This window comes from Branchiostoma lanceolatum, chromosome 1 (genome assembly GCF_035083965.1).
Source record: "Branchiostoma lanceolatum isolate klBraLanc5 chromosome 1, klBraLanc5.hap2, whole genome shotgun sequence".
Lineage (NCBI taxonomy): Eukaryota > Metazoa > Chordata > Leptocardii > Amphioxiformes > Branchiostomatidae > Branchiostoma > Branchiostoma lanceolatum.
The window spans coordinates 17,896,072-17,912,680 of NC_089722.1; the positions used below are offsets into that span (position 1 = coordinate 17,896,072).

The following is a 16,609-nucleotide window of genomic DNA, read 5'->3' on the forward strand; positions in this document are numbered from 1 at the left end:
AAATGTGTTTGTGTATCAAAAATATATGTAATTTCTTTGGAAATCCGCGGAAGAATACAAATATTTGACCCGATAAGCTACCTTATGACCTTTCACCTTTCAAGATGGCGGCCTGTGGCTGAAAAAATATCATCGTGAGAAGAAACATCTCGATTTCATGATATACTGGTGTCGTGCTGGTTTATACAAGTGCGTGGGCAGCTATGAATCACTTACAGTGGCTGTACAGGGCGCCTCTTGTCGGCAGAGCTGTTTTACTTGCGATAACACGAAGGTTTTCGTCCAAGGTGAGCACTACTTGCACTGCACTATGATTATGAATGGGTTTAATAAAAATTATAGGTTGGTCAAGGAGGTTTGGTCGGTAAATTGTAGAGGGTAAAACATCAGGTAACCTTCAGTATTGCTGGTAATGGTATGAACACCATTTTGAAGTAGGATGTAGAGTATACAACAGAGAGAGATTGGAACTTTTTAGACTGATACAATCTAATATTCGGTCCGTGTATTCACCGAAATACGGGAAATACGCGAAATACACGAAATACACGTCCGAAATACACGAAATACACATGAAGATGGCTGAAATCTACCGAAATACAGTATGATTTGATGAGTTAACATCACAGGTTGCTATATGCCGTCTTAAAATAATATATTTATAGCCCTGGCGACAAGAAAATGACAGAAAATACTTCGCGATCCCGGCCACGTCCGGTCGCCGCCATCTTTCTTACCATACACCATGATGTTTGTTTTTCAGTGGTGTCTAATCTTATGTGTCATTTACACAAAAAGGGTGGTGAAATGTACCGACATACAGTATGATTTGATGAGCAAACATCACAGGTTGCTTTATTTCGGCATAAAATAATATATTTATGGTCCTGGTGACAAGAAAAGGACAGAAAATACTTGGCGACCCCGGCCGGCCGCCGCGTCATCTTTCTTATCATACGCCATGATGTTTGTTGGGTATCAGGACAACTCGGCCCCTAGGCCGGGACAACTCGGCACCTTACTTACTGAGCACGTAATATGTGTATGTTTGGAGAAGATTGGTTATGATATCGATCTAGAAGCCTCACTACTATAATTTTAACTTCTTTTTTTTTTTTTGCTCGGCAGGAATTCTATAGCGCCGGCGTACTTTGGGGTGCGCCAGCGGGGTCAATCGCCATGTCGCCCGCCGAGTCCGCCCGAGTTGCCCCGCTAGTCTAAAGCGATACTAAAGACTACTGGCTTACATTACAATATGAAACTACACGACATTAAACTACAAGCATATAATAAACTACTTGGTATTTGTGAACATGATTTATCTCTAAATAAAGCTCGGTCACAAATCTAATGATGTTTGCCGACAAACAGCCGTGAACCACCAACACAACCGACACTCGCGGTCCGATTCGTAGGCAAACAAAAAATCCAATACAGCGGTGTCCAACGTTCGTTCATGACTAAACAATCGTCAGAAACTTTCCCTGTATGTGATTTCCTGCTAACTACTGCCCATATGCCATTGTAGAAGCGATAATGTGCAACGGATTGCGCTAACTTTCTCTTCGGGTAGCGTTCATGTAGGAACAAATATGGCGGATCAAGCTATACCATCATCCTTTGCGCGGCAGGAAATACTGTAACCAGTTATTCCAAGGAGGTTACTAGTATATCAATACCAGTGATCTCCAGCTATATGGTTGACAGCGAACTACACTTTTGTGATACTATTTGAATGAGAAACGTATGAAATTTAGCCCTGGAAATTTGGTACATCTCCAGCTATATACTAGTACAGTAGTTGACAGCGAACTACACTTTTGTCATTCTATTTGAATGCCAAACGTATGAAAATTGGTGACGTCGCATCTCTTATTAAACCAGTGATCTCTAGCTATATGGTTGACAGCGAACTAACACTTTTTATCATACTATTCGAATGCCAAATGTATGAAATTTGGCCCGACGCATGGAATTTGGTACGTCGCATCTCTTAACCAGTGATCTCCAGCTATATACTAGTTGACAGCGAACTACACTTATATCATACTATTCGAATGCCAAGTGACGTATGAAATTTGGCCCGATGTACGAAATTCGGTCCGTCGCATCTCTTATTAAACCAGTGATCTCCAGCTATATCATGGGGTTGACAGCGAACTACACTTCTGTCATACTATTTGAATGCCAAACGTATGAAATTTGGCCCGACGTATGAACTTGGTACGTCCAAACCTCCTTGGTACGTCGCATCTCTTCAAGAAAGTGTGCAAGCCATACAAATGCAACGTGATTTTCAAGCCGATTAACACCTTGACACCTTTTCATAGCGCGTCAGCAATCAAGGTGATTTTCTGTACTTTAGCAGGAAATCAATTTATCACTTTGCCTTTTATTGCATGGTGTCACCTTTTTTGCCATGTAAAGACCGATTTGTAAATAATTGTTGCCATTTTTCGTAATATAATTTTTTCATGGATTGTGTCATTTCTGAAATAACTTTGTGACTAGGTTTCTTTACCTTCAACAAGAAATGTAAAGACCCGATTTGTAAATAGTTGTTGCCAATTTTCGTAATATAATTTTTTTAATGGATTGTGCCATTTCTGAAATAACTTTGACTAGGTCTCTTTACCTTCAACAAGAAATGTAAAGACCCGATTTGTAAGTAACTTGCGTACTTTCCATGAATGCTGTTGCCATTTTACGTAATATAGATTTGTGACTTATTTTGCTTTTGCTCTTGGTCTAAATGTCTTTCTTAACATTTTGCATTGTAAATACATTTGTTGATGTTTGCTAATGTACGTTTGCTGGACTTCTGTTAGTAACGGTTAGTACGGTATTAAGTTAAGTAGGCGAAACAAATGTCTTCGTTCAAAACTTCAAACAAAACCAAACGCGTCAGAACCTGATGTGTTAGAAAAGAACGAAAGTTGACAATAAGTTTAATATCGAATATATAAAGTTGACAATAAGTTTAATAACAAAAAAAACAGAAACACTTGATAACCCAACAACGCATATTTCAACGTGAACGCATTTGGAACAAAGATTATATTAAGTAGGCCTAATGGTCCTTTCTTCCAGTCTCACGGTAAATTTACCTGAAAAAAAACACGTGTAGAAATGTAAGAAAGTGGCAAAGCTAGGAAGTGGCGAAATTGATGATAACAAGGGAGATTATAGGGAGATAACAGCCTATGACTTATTCAGACGAAAGGAAAACATAACAAACCCCACACATTACAGAACAAGTGGGCAGGAACTTCTCAAACCTTTACCAGCCCTTCCTACGAGCGTATGGGTCGTAGAATTCGGCAAAAAAAGTAATAATTGGCCAGTAGAGTCAGTCCACGGTACAGTTGATAATTTGCCCGCAAATGAAACCCCCTGGCGACCAAACTTCCTTGGCAAATATCATCCCTTTGACAATATCATCCCTTATAATATTTATTTTGCCGCCGTGCCCGTGTCATCTGCTTGGAGATTAGCTTTAGGTATTACCAAGGAGGTTATATAACCTCCTTGGTATTACGTATTTCCTAACTTGTGGTGCATTATGGTATGTTTGTTGTTAATGGTATCCGAACATGGTTGTAAAATGTACCGACATACAGTACGATTTGATGAGCAAACATCACAGGTTGCTGTATTTCGGCATCGAATAATTAATTTATGGCCCCGGCGACAACAAATCCGCAGAAAATAATTTGCGATCCCGGCCGGCCGCCGCGTCCTCTTTCTTACCAATTGACGTGTTGGGACGTTACAGCCTCCTTGGAATGACCGAGCTTCAATATCCATCAATATCCAATTTCTTTTGGCTATCTTTTTGACATCCGTTTTTCTGTTTTAACATTCAAAAAATGAATCATTTATTTAAAGGAATGTCAATATTTTTCTCTCTCCATTTTACAGGATCATCTTCAGGGTTTGGTAGGGATGCGGGTTTTGTGTGATTCACAGGAACATCCCGTGTGAACACAGGGGAAATGTTATCTTGTATATTTAACCTCCTTGTTTATTTATGAACCATGTCTATGGTTATATGAGGGCAAGGGTTAAGGTTCTTATTGACAGGCTTTAACTAGTATATGTCAAGAGCGGGGAAAATCTTACTGACACTGTGACAAGTTAGCTTTAACTTATATGATCTTTAGGATCACAGTAGAGCTCAGCTGGTAAGAACTGTGATGGCACTGACTGTACTGGTACTATGATCTAAATTGTTTGGTATCTTATTGATTTATCTATTTCCCGTGACACTCCCCTCCACTTGGCCCCTTCGGAAGAACGGACATGTATATGCATGTAAATGTACAGAGCCTCCAGCCCGCAGAACCCTAATTATGCTCGGGTCACATTTCCTAACCGGGGCCCGGCCGGGCTGATTGCGGAAACGAAAAAATAAGTGTGTGTCAAAAAATTTGCAAAAGCTATGCTTTTAAATAATTTTGGGTACATTTTGTGTTTTTGTTCTCTTGAATATCATACTTTCCGTTCCCAAAGACTGCCCGGCCGGGCCCCGGATTGGAAATGTGACCCTAGCATTAGCGCACTGGGGGACTTCTAAGACCTGGCGGGCTGACTGTCCTTGGGCAGCCGAAGAAAATCGCTAGCGACCCGGTACTAGTCTGGCGCCCAGGGTAGCCTTCTTCTTGTCGCCAGGACCAAAAATAGATTATTTCATGCCGAAATACAGCAACCTGTGATGTTTGCTCATCAAATCATACTGTATGTCGGTACATTTTACAAGCATGTTCGTGTAAATGACTCGGATACCACTAACAACAAACATCATGGCGTATGGTAAGAAAGATGACGCGACGGCCGGCCGGGGTCGCGAAGTATTTTCTGTCCTTTTCTTGTCACCAGGACCATAAATATATTATTTTATGCCGAAATAAAGCAACCTGTGATGTTTGCTCATCAAATCATACTGTATGTCGGTACATTTTACAAGCATGTTCGTGTAAATGACTCGGATACCACTAACAACGCAAACATCATGGCGTATGGTAAGAAAGATGACGCGGCGGCCGGCCGGGGTCGCGAAGTATTTTCTGTCCTTTTCTTGTCACCAGGACCATAAATATATTATTTTATGCCGAAATAAAGCAACCTGTGATGTTTGCTCATCAAATCATACTGTATGTCGGTACATTTCACCACCCTTTTTGTGTAAATGACACATAAGAAGACACCACTGAAAAACAAACATCATGGTGTATGGTAAGAAAGATGGCGGCGACCGGACGTGGCCGGGATCGCGAAGTATTTTCTGTCATTTTCTTGTCGCCAGGGCTATAAATATATTATTTTAAGACGGCATATAGCAACCTGTGATGTTAACTCATCAAATCATACTGTATTTCGGTAGATTTCAGCCATCTTCATGTGTATTTCGTGTATTTCGGACGTGTATTTCGTGTATTTCCCTTATTTCGGTGAATACACGGACCCCTAATATTGTTTCCCTAGTATTTCTTGTGACCCTGCAGTGGGCATTTATGTAAAATAAAGGTCTTCCTTCATTCATTCTATTGTGTCTTTTTTTATCGTTTGCATTCAAGAATAGAGGAGTGCTTCAGAAAAAGTTTCATTCTCTTTCGATAGGTGCCCTCTGAACTAACATGGGAGGAGGTTGACAAGAGCAAACTACCACAGGTTAGTGAACTACCTTAGATGACATGGCCTTAAATCTGTTGTTTCTGCATCATCTTTGTACTATCTTGCTGGGCCTTTTTAATAATTGTAGCTTTCTACGTACCTGTATGCTGTGTATGTATAAGGCCACACTGACTTATGGAAGTTGTATGGATGACATCCGTGCGTGCATCAATTTTCGTCCATATGCATCATTTTTCGTCAAAGAAGATAAGAAAGAACAAAATAAACTTGTTTGGTCTGTGTGTTCCATCATTTTGTCAGCTTCTCCACCACAACCATAAGGCCACACCAATTTAATTTCTTGGTTAACGGATTTTTGTAGAAAAAAAATGGAGCGGGCGGGCGAAAAAAAAAAAAAAAAAAAAGGCATGGAAGGAGGAAGCATTAGCATTTTGGCTGTTTCAAGTACAAGTGGAGGACATTTCCTGGAACTTCAGGTTTACTTCTTATCTACAATCACAAAAAGGCAGGAAAATCTTCAAGCCGATACTATTTTGAAAACACAATACTTTATGTTTCTGACATATTCATCTTGCTGGCATTTGCTTAATTAATATTCATTGTCTGCTCCGGGGTATGTAAGCAAAGGCAAAAGGACATGTTCATCCCTGTCACATATACCGAAATAACAAGCAAACCCTCATGCATGTATTACATTAGGATATAAACTGACAGAAAAATTCTGAATTTTTGAAAAAATTGGGCATAGGTTCCACGCTATGACCCCTTACCGGGGGCCAACGGTGCCATCAAGTTCAACAAGTGGAACAGTATACACAACTCCAAGTCATGTATTTTCTACTTGGAACTTGAGGCAAGTCACAATGGAAAAATGTGGAGAACATTGGGCAAAACCTCCTCACTTTATTAATAAGTATAACTTCTTTCAGCTGATCAGAAAAGAACACATCAGAACCTTTGAAAAAAAGCAGACAGTAGAAACCTACATGCATTTGCTAGTAGAGAATGTAATGAATTTTATAAAGCACTTCACTCATCAAAATCCCTCAACATACACTCAAAAAGTTTTCTCTAAAAACAGCCAGCTCCAACTCCAAGTGTTATGCATTGGCCCCTTTCAGTCTGAGAAAATGGAATGTTCCATTCCTTGAGCAGCATATTTCAAGCTGCACATTCGATGAAAGTAGAAATTGTATTTGACTTCAAAAACCACATCTGAAGGAAAGAAAATAAACATGAGCCTTTAAATTTGCAGCTAAATATTAATGCCGTCTATTACGCAGTTTTCCAAAAGATCGATACTTTTTTTTTATGCTGAAGATATCAATTTTAAAGCCCGTAATCTACGGTGGAATGTGAGGCTACTTTCTGTCCAAACAAACAAAATGGCGGTCTTTCTAGCAGAGCCCAGAGAGCACATGTACAGCCATCCTCGTGGTTTTTGTCGGGTTTTCACTGGTTTTCAGACCAAACAACCATCATCAAAGGCTAAACAACATCATACATGGTATTTCTATGGCTAATATTGCTAAAAGGAACCAGCTATTTTGACTGGATTGCCGATTTTGTTGCAAAATAAGAACCGAAAATTTCGTCGGTGGCCACCAAATATATTTTTCGGTCAGCAAATATTCGTCTTTTCTTAGCTGTTTTGGGACTAAAAACACACACCAAATGTGAAACAAAACCCCATATAATATTTTCAAATGTGGTAGTGCTATAGTTAACCAAGTATTGTTCTGTTGCTTTGCCGATTTTGAGAGGAGAAAGTGGCCGGTCATATGGCGGTTAGGTGATAATTTTTCACAGTCTGCTGTTTTTATTTTTATTTTGATTCAGCAAAAAAACGAAGCGGCGAATCCGTTAACCAAGAAAATAAATTGGTGTGGCCTAATGAAGGCACACTTTTTCCTTCTTTGCATGCTTGCATCAGATTCTGGTTGCCAAAAGATCCATAGTATCAAATCAGTATTGGACAGAGCCGCATGGAGGAGTGGTGTAAAGACTTGCCGACTGCTGCCCACCCGTGTCAGGGACCCCAGCAGCAGTATAATCGAAACACTGGATACTACTACTACTTCTACTAATCAACAAGCACTGTCTTCCTTCACAGCCTACAAAGATTGACCAGGACACCATTGACCATTTGGAGAGACTGGCCCTAGTAAACTTTGCCAATAAGGAAGGCATCGCAAGACTGGAAGCAGCAATACGGTTTGCTGACCAAATGTTCCTGGTCGACACAACTGGTGTGGAACCTATGGACTCAGTCTTGGAGGACAGGTATGATGTACAAAATGACAAACAAGTTTGTAGACGTTCCAACAAGCAATTTTTCAATCCATCTAAGAAAAGGACAAGGTACAACTACAAGTATGTATGTCTGCAAATACTTTCATCAGGATGGTGCATGACTGAATAACGAAGTTCTTTATTTACAACCAAGGAAGTGACAGCCAAAGTTTCAATGACCGTCTAAAGATGACAGATAGTCACGGAAACGTTGGCTGTAGTCTTTTCTTCGGTTGAGTAAAGACCTTTGTTTTCCACACTACTCTTTAAGCCAGTTCATGATTCAAACTGTGCAACATTCTCAGCAAGATGCATCAAGGATATGTCACAGGTGAAGGCCCCTAACTTGTAAACAATACAAGTTTAAATACCTGTCCAGTAGGGGTGGATACCGGTTTGCTGGACCTGATTCGGACCTATATAACATCCAAGAACTGAGTCCAAAAAACCTGAAAGCCAAAAACCTGAGTCCAAAATAACCTGTTAAAGTACAAATATATTTTTCTATTTTGTTTGATGAAAAGTGTTTTGAGTCTCCCTATGAGAAGAAAAAGCATATACAATTTAAGATAAGTGCAACATTGAATACTGGTTTGCCTTAAGTCTTCTCACCAAGAAACTTTTACAGTCATGCATGTCAGTCTTAATTCGCTATGCTTAATCATTCATTAGTCGGCTGCTATGCTTAATATTGGTTTAATAAAACAAAACATGTCAACTATAGACAGGTTCAGGTTTGGACCTGAACCTAAATCTCTGGACCTAAACCTCGACTTTATTAAGCTGAACCGGTATCCACCCCTACTGTCCAGACATGATGTCTCAAAGGCCCTCAACTTTGACATATTACCCACCATACATCTCGCTGCGTGTGCAGTTAAAAGCGTGAACCGGCTTATACTGTACTGCGGCATCATCAAATCATTTTTTTTCCAGAGAACTGTACTTACGAGATGACAAGGTCACAGAGGGGCACTGTAAGGATGATATACTGAGGAACGCTGGCAAGGTGGTGGAAGATTACTTTGTGGCACCTCCAGGTGAGTACTACATGTACTTGTATTTCCAAATGAAAACTTCCTGGGTATTCAAGGCTTGCTGATTTGTACTATTTAATAATACCTCCACGAAAAATGGGAGTTTTTTATCTTCCGTTGCAGGGTTTGTGTGTGTGTGTCTGTCAACAGGATAACTTGAAAAGGCCTAGATAGATAAGTCTTGATATTTGGTATGTGGGTAGGTCTTCATGAGACCTTGAAATGATTAGATTGTGGGCCCCCTAGCAGGTTATTATGGTAGTGCAGGGGAACTTCCAGTTTTGATATCTCGTCTTTGCTCTACTCTTTATGTAACTTTTTGTAGACATTGTCGAGTACTCTAACAGGCATGTTTAATCTATTACTGTGACATAAGCAACCATAACTGATGCATTATCAATTTTAATTTACAGGGAACATTCCTCTACCAAAGAAAGAAGGATATGACAGATGACTGGCCCCGTATGGTGTCCACACCAAATAGTCAAGTGTTAACTTGTTAGAAAATGGCATGTTTATAGTGGTCTTTTTCCCCACATTAGATACAGCATTCATCTGTGACATAATTTACATATTGCTTTATCAATGATATAAATTCAGGCAAGAAGGCATTCTTTGAAGTCAATAAAGTTTTTTCTCCTCTTTTACATTGTAACGTTGTGATGGGACATGTGCAGTTCGTATGACTATTGAAGTTGTTGGCATCATCATATACTTTGGACTTAACCATCAAATAAGAACTCATTGCTTTTGATGTCTGGTCATTTTTCAAAGCTCTCATACCAAAAGGAATTGAGTGGAAAAGCAAGACATGCTAGCTGGATAAAATACGATGTAGAGTTGAGTAGATTCTTGAGCCAAGAAGGAATTGTTTTCCAGTTTGGGACACTAAGAAGTTAAATTTCTAACCTTGCAAACTTGGATTAGAAACAGGAAAATATTGTAGGACGATTCGTAGGTAGAGCTGTCTCTCAGGACAGAAATGTGCTTGTTGGGGGAAAAAATTACACAAATCATCCTAAATAGCTGACTTCACTACATGGAATTGATGAACATATGTTTTTGTAAGCTTAAAATGTGAATTTACAAACAAAAATTAACATCACAGGTAGGTGTGGAAAAATTGTAAACTTGGAAACAACCTTGTTATAAGATAAAGGTGAATAAAACTATGAGCTGACACAAAACTTACACCATACCATTCTGGTTTAAGATGTATTTTATTAAAGCATTAAAATATTGGTGACTTTGGTCACATCCTTGTAGCCAACACTGTAACCTGAAACGAAAGTGTCCTGCGTCCAAAACAAGAGTCACTGTGTCTGTGGAAGTTCACCAAAAATACTGAACAGTGTATAGGAAACATTTAACATAACCCCAACAATCACCCAATGCTATTTACATGCATTAGTAACAGAAAGCATCAGAAACAAAAAGGTTAACAAAGATGTAATGGAAAATCCCCCAACCTATGTATTATCTTACTGCTGTATGTGACAAATTATTAGTAACAACTTCAATTGTTAAACATAAAATACTCAGATGGTAGAAATCCATAGGATCCATTAGTAAACAACAAAAAATGTGTAGATGCAAAGTTAAAACTGCCTCTTCTCCAAGAATCAGAAGTTAGCATATTTGAAAGGGTATAGACTAAGAAAGTTATGTTAGATGATACATTGGTACATCTACTGGTATTTTTGTTTTACACAGTTGAATAATTAGAGTACATAAAATAAATGTCAATATCAATTAGAAGCAGATGTTACAAATGGAAAAGATAAGTGAAAAGATCTCTACCCCATTGTTCATTCAGTGCACTTAGGTCTATGTACATACACTTGTGACCACCACCCCCCTTTGTGTAACACAACATGTTATATAAAGCTTGCACACAGATCACTTTTACAACTATGGCGACTTCTCCTGCCCTATCAAACTTAGCTACTACTATTTACTACACCGTATAAAAAAGACAAGAAACAGCAAGTACAAAAAGGTCCTACAAATATCCAGGAGATCAAGGGACTATACATTTGCGACTATGTTTGTGATCACATTCGGATATTGCATACTACAACCAAGATACCCTAAGATCTGTAGTGTAACACCCAGGGAATTTTTTCCTCTTTAAGAGTAGGATATTGTTTTATACTGTGGAATGGTGCTGCCTCTACCCTGGATCCCCCTGTGACTATGACGTCCAGTCACTTTTTCTAGCTCTAAAATTCTACGGCCACTGCCAGGGGCATACCCTCCTTCATGCATTACTGTCGACGGTCTGACGGAATGTGCTCTGCCCTGCCGCTTACGAACGGGAGCGAGAGCGTGAGCGGCGGACCGGCGAGTACCGTGGCGAGGATCGAGAGCGACGGCGCCTGTTGTATGGCGAGCGGCTTCTGCTTCTGGACCTGTTGCGTGGGCTGCGCGGGCTGTAACCTCCTCCACCACCACCACTGCCGCCGCCACCACCTCCACTGGACGGCGAGTCTTCCTTCACGCGAATGTAGGTTACTTCCCCCTAAAGTTTGTGGAATCGAGACATTAGAAGGCACACGAAAAATACCACAAAACTTGGCTAAGGGGGGAGGAAAAAGGTTGCACTTGGCTTACACAATCTACAGTATTTATCAAACATCCACTCCTTACATTCTCAATGAAAACATATGACATCACAGGTTCCAACTACAGCCAAAGAAAACAACAAAGCCACCTGATTGGGATGCCTGCTCTTACCTCCCTCCAACGCTCTGCAAGGCTCCCAAAGTTCCTTACGTTTCCGATTCCTTATCCCTTTTCTTTTCCAAGATTTGTTTTGGGCCTTCCTTTTTTCCTAGTACCTTGTGTCCGGACTGCCAAGCCCCGCTCACTTGGGGTCCAGATTCCTCTTAGCTTCCTAGGAATCCTATCCGTTTGTTTGTTTGTTTGTTTCCCCCGAGGTTTCCTTCCTATCCTTGCCGAAGCCCTCCCGAAAGGTCCTGGCCCTGCAACTTTTTTGGCCTTTTCCATTCCGAATCCCCTCCCGTTCCTTTTCTTCCATGCTCCAAGGTTTCCAACTTACCGACCTGCCCCAGTGGCCTCTTCAAATTTACAATGACCGTCCAGCGTGAGAGCGAAACTATTTAGGGAATCCTGATTGAGGAAAATTTGGCTGATCCTAGGCGAGGTAATTCTTCAGGATTGTTCAAATGTCTTCCCTACCTGTTTCCAACTCTTAGTGTAGAAAGGTCGCCCCTGTTGTTTGTTATCTTAAATGCAGGTGAGAATGGTGTACTTTTCCAGCCTATGGGGAAATCGGAAGTGATCCTGTGCTTATGAAATTTGGTGCTCCGTGCTGCAAAGTATTTTTGGGTCATCCGTAGTGAGGCCAAGTCCTGATGCATCCAAGAGGGCTTTTTAGAGACAGAACGTTAGGGAATGGGTGCTGAGCGGGAGCCCTTACCATTCCTTTCTAACCAAAGAGATGGATTTGGACCGGACAATTTCCTGTCCACTCCGTCGAGAAAACCTTCATCAGCCAGTAGAACCTCACAGGAACGGACGGATCCCCTATATCTCTAGCCTACACATGACGTGACTACATGTACCTTAGGTCTAAATGAAGGGAATTTCACCGATCCAGGCCGAAGGACAATTTGTGCGAGTGTTCCAACGTAAGGCGAGGTGTTTTGGGCTGAACCGAAGAGAATTTCACAGATCCTAGGAGAAAAATTGTGATCCTAGGCGAGGCGAGTCCCTCCTGACCGGAGGCATCCACCTTCTAGCTGGCGGGCAGAAGCGGACTGTTTGTTACTTTTCCAAACAAACACTGTGTGTGAACGTTGAGAAATACCGCCTGCGCTTCAACTGGCCAAGGTACTTACTTCGTGGGACCTAAACTTTGAGTCATCCAGGTGTTTGACCGCATACTTCATGTCCTCGTAACGCAAGAACTCCACGACGCCCGTGCCGTCCCGGAAAACGTCTGCGAAACAGACGTCCCCGGCCTCCCGCATGTGATCCTTCAAGTCCTGCCAGCTACCAGTGGGAGGCAGACCTGGTAAAGAAAAGATGAAAACATACACTTGAGAAAAAGCAGGACTATAGTATAGGTTTAAGTCATCAACCACTAGCCATGTACAGTATGCAGTTGTAGAAGTGACGATAATGAGGTAGCCTGGAGTGTAGTTATTGATACTAGGCTACCACACTTATGTTACTTTGAGTAAGCACCTATTGAAGTTGAGTACAGGAAAAAAAGACTTGTCGGCTGTAATACCATGTTTTGTTGCTTCAATTCTTGTTACAACATTTATGGTCTCAATATTGAAACTTTATTTTTTTGTCCATCTGGGTTTTTTTCATGCTCTAGCATTAGATCAGAAGTCTGCAGGCGATGTCATCTATAAAATTTACTTGCTGTGGCCTTCTGATAATGTAACAACCAATCCTGCAACAGTACAACTACAAGACATCTTTCTTATCAAGGCCTACACCGAGCTGCTACTAGCAGCTATGCTTGTTTCAAGTGAGAAAAACAAGACTCTGTACTCGTACCTCCGGGAGGAGGCGCAGCCACAACTACAAGATGTCTTCTCAGCAAGGTTAACACTAAGCTGCTACATAACATTAACAGCTATATTTGTGTTTCAAGTGAGAAAAACAAGTCACCTGAAACCAAGACTCTGTACTCGGACCTCCGGGAGGGTGCACCACCCCGGCGGGCACCACCGCCGCCGCCGCCGCCGCCACCACCACCACTCCTTCCGTAGCCGCCCCTCGCTGACCCCCTGGGGAACTCCACCCTCAGTCTGTACCCATCTAAGGTGTAGCCGTCTCTCCCGTACACGGCATCGTCCGCATCCCTAAACAAAAACGTGCACAACAAGATGAGCTTTTCAAAGGGGAATCAAAGATGAAGTTAGTTTTTATTTACATGGTGGTGTTATATCCTGTTTACAGTTCCTGTGTTCAGTACTTTACATTGCAGCTTATAAGTGTTGTCTTCAGCTTTTGGATTTGATACAAGATACTTTCAGTGGAAACTGCTAGCCTCCACCAGGCCCTCTTACGGGCGTATGAATCATAGAATTCGGCAGAAAAAGGAATAATTAGCCAGTAGAGTCAGTCCACAGTGAAGATCACATTTTGCCCGGAGCCTGCAAGTGAAACCCTGGCGCAGTTAGTCTGGTAGAGACTAGGAAACTGCAGTGTTATCACTGAATTAAAAACCAATGTACAATGATTAAGGCTCATAAAAGAGATTTGCAATCTCAAAGAAAGATATTGAATATCATATTCACCGCCTTGAGCTGCTTTGCATCATTCTGTGCATTTTGTCAATTGCAATTTTTTTTAGCTTGTGCCGCTTTGCAAATGCCTGACAAAGTTTGGCGGTCCAAAGTAATGCTCATAAGTCTTTTTGCCCTCATTTTTGCATGCTTTGCTTTCACCATTCCTTTTCCTACTTTGTTGGTTTTGAATTAGACTCTACCAGTCTCCCCCGGTCGCTGGGAAAATAGTAGAAATTGGCCAAATAGAGTCAAATGTTTGAAGGGAGTCGGCTACAGAGAGAGGGTAAAATTGGCAACCGAGGAGACTGTTAAAAGTCGGTGCCTTCTTTGATCGGCACTAATGACTATCTAATAGGTGCAAAGTAGCTAAATGATCCTTTTATTGCTCTGCGAGCAGACCGTGACAGAACAGACAAGCCCAGGACAATTGTAACAGGAAGTGCCTTGTCTGTCATCAGAATTTGTTTTGCCCATCAAAACAACACTCTAACACGTTGGGTTGGCCAAAAAAAGGACAAATCTCATTGATATTTGTTACAATAGTCGTGTCTTGAAGAACTTGTTATATGTTTGCTAACCTTCGCTGATCGACAAGGCACCCAAGCCGCAAGCCCAAACCGCACGCCCAAACCGCTAGTCTCTACCAGACTCGGTTGCCAATTTGACCCTCTCCGTAGCCGATTCCCTTCAAACATTTGACTCTATTTGGCCAATTTCTACTATTTTCCCAGCGACCGGGGGAGACTGGTAGAGTCTAGTTTTGAATACGCTTTCCCTACAGAGTTCTGATTCCCAGTCTTCGATGCATCTTCCACCCACCTCTTGTCATCAAACTCCACGAAGGCGAACGGCGGACCCCTGCCGATCTTGAGATCGACGTGGATGATCTTGCCGTACTTCCAGAAGACGTCCTTGATGTCCTCTTCACGCACCTCGGGTGGGAGGTTCCCCACATAGATGCGGCAGTCGTTGTTTCCGTAGAAATTAGACATTTCGATCTTGTTTGCTTGGTGTTTTCTTTAAGTTGTCAGAGCTATAGGGAGAAAGAGGATCACAAATTGTGATAAGTTTGTTGCGTTCCGTCCACTGGATCTTACCCTTACGTTGACACTTGAGGATATTGAATCGGTGAAGAGGGCCACTTCCATCCAACTTTGTCTTGGAATTTGACAGTAGTTAACAAAACCCAACATTTACATACGTAACATAGACATCGTCAATATTGCACCCTGTGGGAATAGAATTTCAGCGGTATCTTTGGTGGCTTCTACTCAAAATGTCCATAAAAATGTTCAACAATTGTGATTTAAAAAACATGTACTAATACATGTTTGTTTTATTTGAAGGTCTATCACTCTATGAGTATGAATCATAGTATGATATTCCCGTGGTTAACGTGATTTGCTAGTGCATATTTCCAGCCCAGTATAAGACTGTTCGCCCAAAGCTGCCATGCCACGTTGTAGGCTTCAAATCATAATCCTGTATAGATTAAATGGATGGTTGGGGGTAAGGGGAGACCGTAACGTAAACAAAATTTGGCTTGTTTTATTATGTTAATCGCAAAGCCAATTACACTCCGTTTAGTGTCCTTCTGAAAAAGAAACGTGCAAACTACAGCTTGTTTCGTCATCTTTCCCCTTTAAAAATACTTAAACTGACCTCTGATCATCATAGGTCAAGGTTCTATTCCCCTACGGCCTTGGTAAGGTCACAAACAACCCTCCCAAATTCAAAACAGTGGGGGTAGCTTTGTTGAACAAAAAACGTCAGTTTAGTTTACATTTAGTCCTACACATAAACCCAATGGTACCAAAGACAGTGGCAGAACAATTTCAGGCTTTCGTGAGCCGCAAGATTTGAGAAATTTCGCGGAAAGTTTATCTTGTTTCACGGCTTGGCCGACGCCCCACACATCGGGGCGGGCGTAACGTACAAAGAACCCGCCATCACAAGAGTAAACTTCGAACAAAAATCGTCATCCAGGAGCACAATTATCGGTATAGGTGAATTCCGCACAATCTACATATTCTTACGAAGGTATCGAACGTTTTATTATAGCCTATTTAAGCCAATAGCGGCAAAAAAAATCAAGAAAGACTTTGATAACCTTACCTTGGAACTTCCTTCTCAAAATGGCGGGTTCGTCAATGCACGCCGCTCATTAATTCTCGTGAATTCTCGCGAGGCTTACCGACAAAGGCCGATCTATTCCGAACATCTGTCCACGTTAGCCTCGGTAGCAATCGGCAAGGTTCCATAAATCTTCTGGCCCCAAGCAGAGGAATGGGTTTTTGACGTGTCTTTTAGGCGTTTTTGTAGCGACTTTCTATTTTGTCCCGTTTTCTTTATGTCGCCAACCCACACAAAGTT

At 41.4% G+C, this 16,609-nt stretch overlaps 2 protein-coding genes across 2 annotated transcripts; one reads left to right on the forward strand and one right to left on the reverse strand.

Annotated features, from left to right (window-relative positions):
- Positions 1-76: 76 nt before the first annotated feature.
- On the forward strand, positions 77-9,712 carry LOC136438945 (glutamyl-tRNA(Gln) amidotransferase subunit C, mitochondrial-like). Its single transcript, XM_066433990.1, has 5 exons — positions 77-287; positions 5,620-5,670; positions 7,748-7,917; positions 8,863-8,966; positions 9,377-9,712. Exons 1-5 carry the CDS (start codon positions 204-206, stop codon positions 9,415-9,417), a joined length of 450 nt encoding a protein of 149 aa, XP_066290087.1. The 5' UTR covers positions 77-203; the 3' UTR covers positions 9,418-9,712.
- Positions 9,713-10,164: 452 nt separating this feature from the next.
- Positions 10,165-16,483, reverse strand: LOC136438887 (serine/arginine-rich splicing factor 1B-like). The gene is made up of 5 exons (XM_066433912.1): positions 16,352-16,483; positions 15,056-15,269; positions 13,614-13,807; positions 12,827-12,999; positions 10,165-11,484 (listed from the first exon to the last, which is right to left on the reverse strand). Exons 2-5 carry the CDS (start codon positions 15,226-15,228, stop codon positions 11,272-11,274), a joined length of 753 nt encoding a protein of 250 aa, XP_066290009.1. The 5' UTR covers positions 15,229-15,269; positions 16,352-16,483; the 3' UTR covers positions 10,165-11,271.
- Positions 16,484-16,609: the final 126 nt, after the last annotated feature.

Bases quoted from the DNA above. Each gene is read 5' to 3' on its own strand.
- LOC136438945 (XM_066433990.1), top strand. From the start codon at position 204: ATGAATCACTTACAGTGGCTGTACAGGGCGCCTCTTGTCGGCAGAGCT. The intron at 288-5,619 runs GTGAGCACTACT...CTCTTTCGATAG, and splicing joins CACGAAGGTTTTCGTCCAAG to GTGCCCTCTGAACTAACATG. The intron at 7,918-8,862 runs GTATGATGTACA...TTTTTTTTCCAG, and splicing joins GACTCAGTCTTGGAGGACAG to AGAACTGTACTTACGAGATG.
- LOC136438887 (XM_066433912.1), bottom strand. From the start codon at position 15,228: ATGTCTAATTTCTACGGAAACAACGACTGCCGCATCTATGTGGGGAAC. The intron at 13,808-15,055 runs GTGGGTGGAAGA...GTTTTTGTTTAG, and splicing joins GTGGAGTTTGATGACAAGAG to GGATGCGGACGATGCCGTGT. The intron at 13,000-13,613 runs GTGACTTGTTTT...TTTCTTTACCAG, and splicing joins GTACAGAGTCTTGGTTTCAG to GTCTGCCTCCCACTGGTAGC.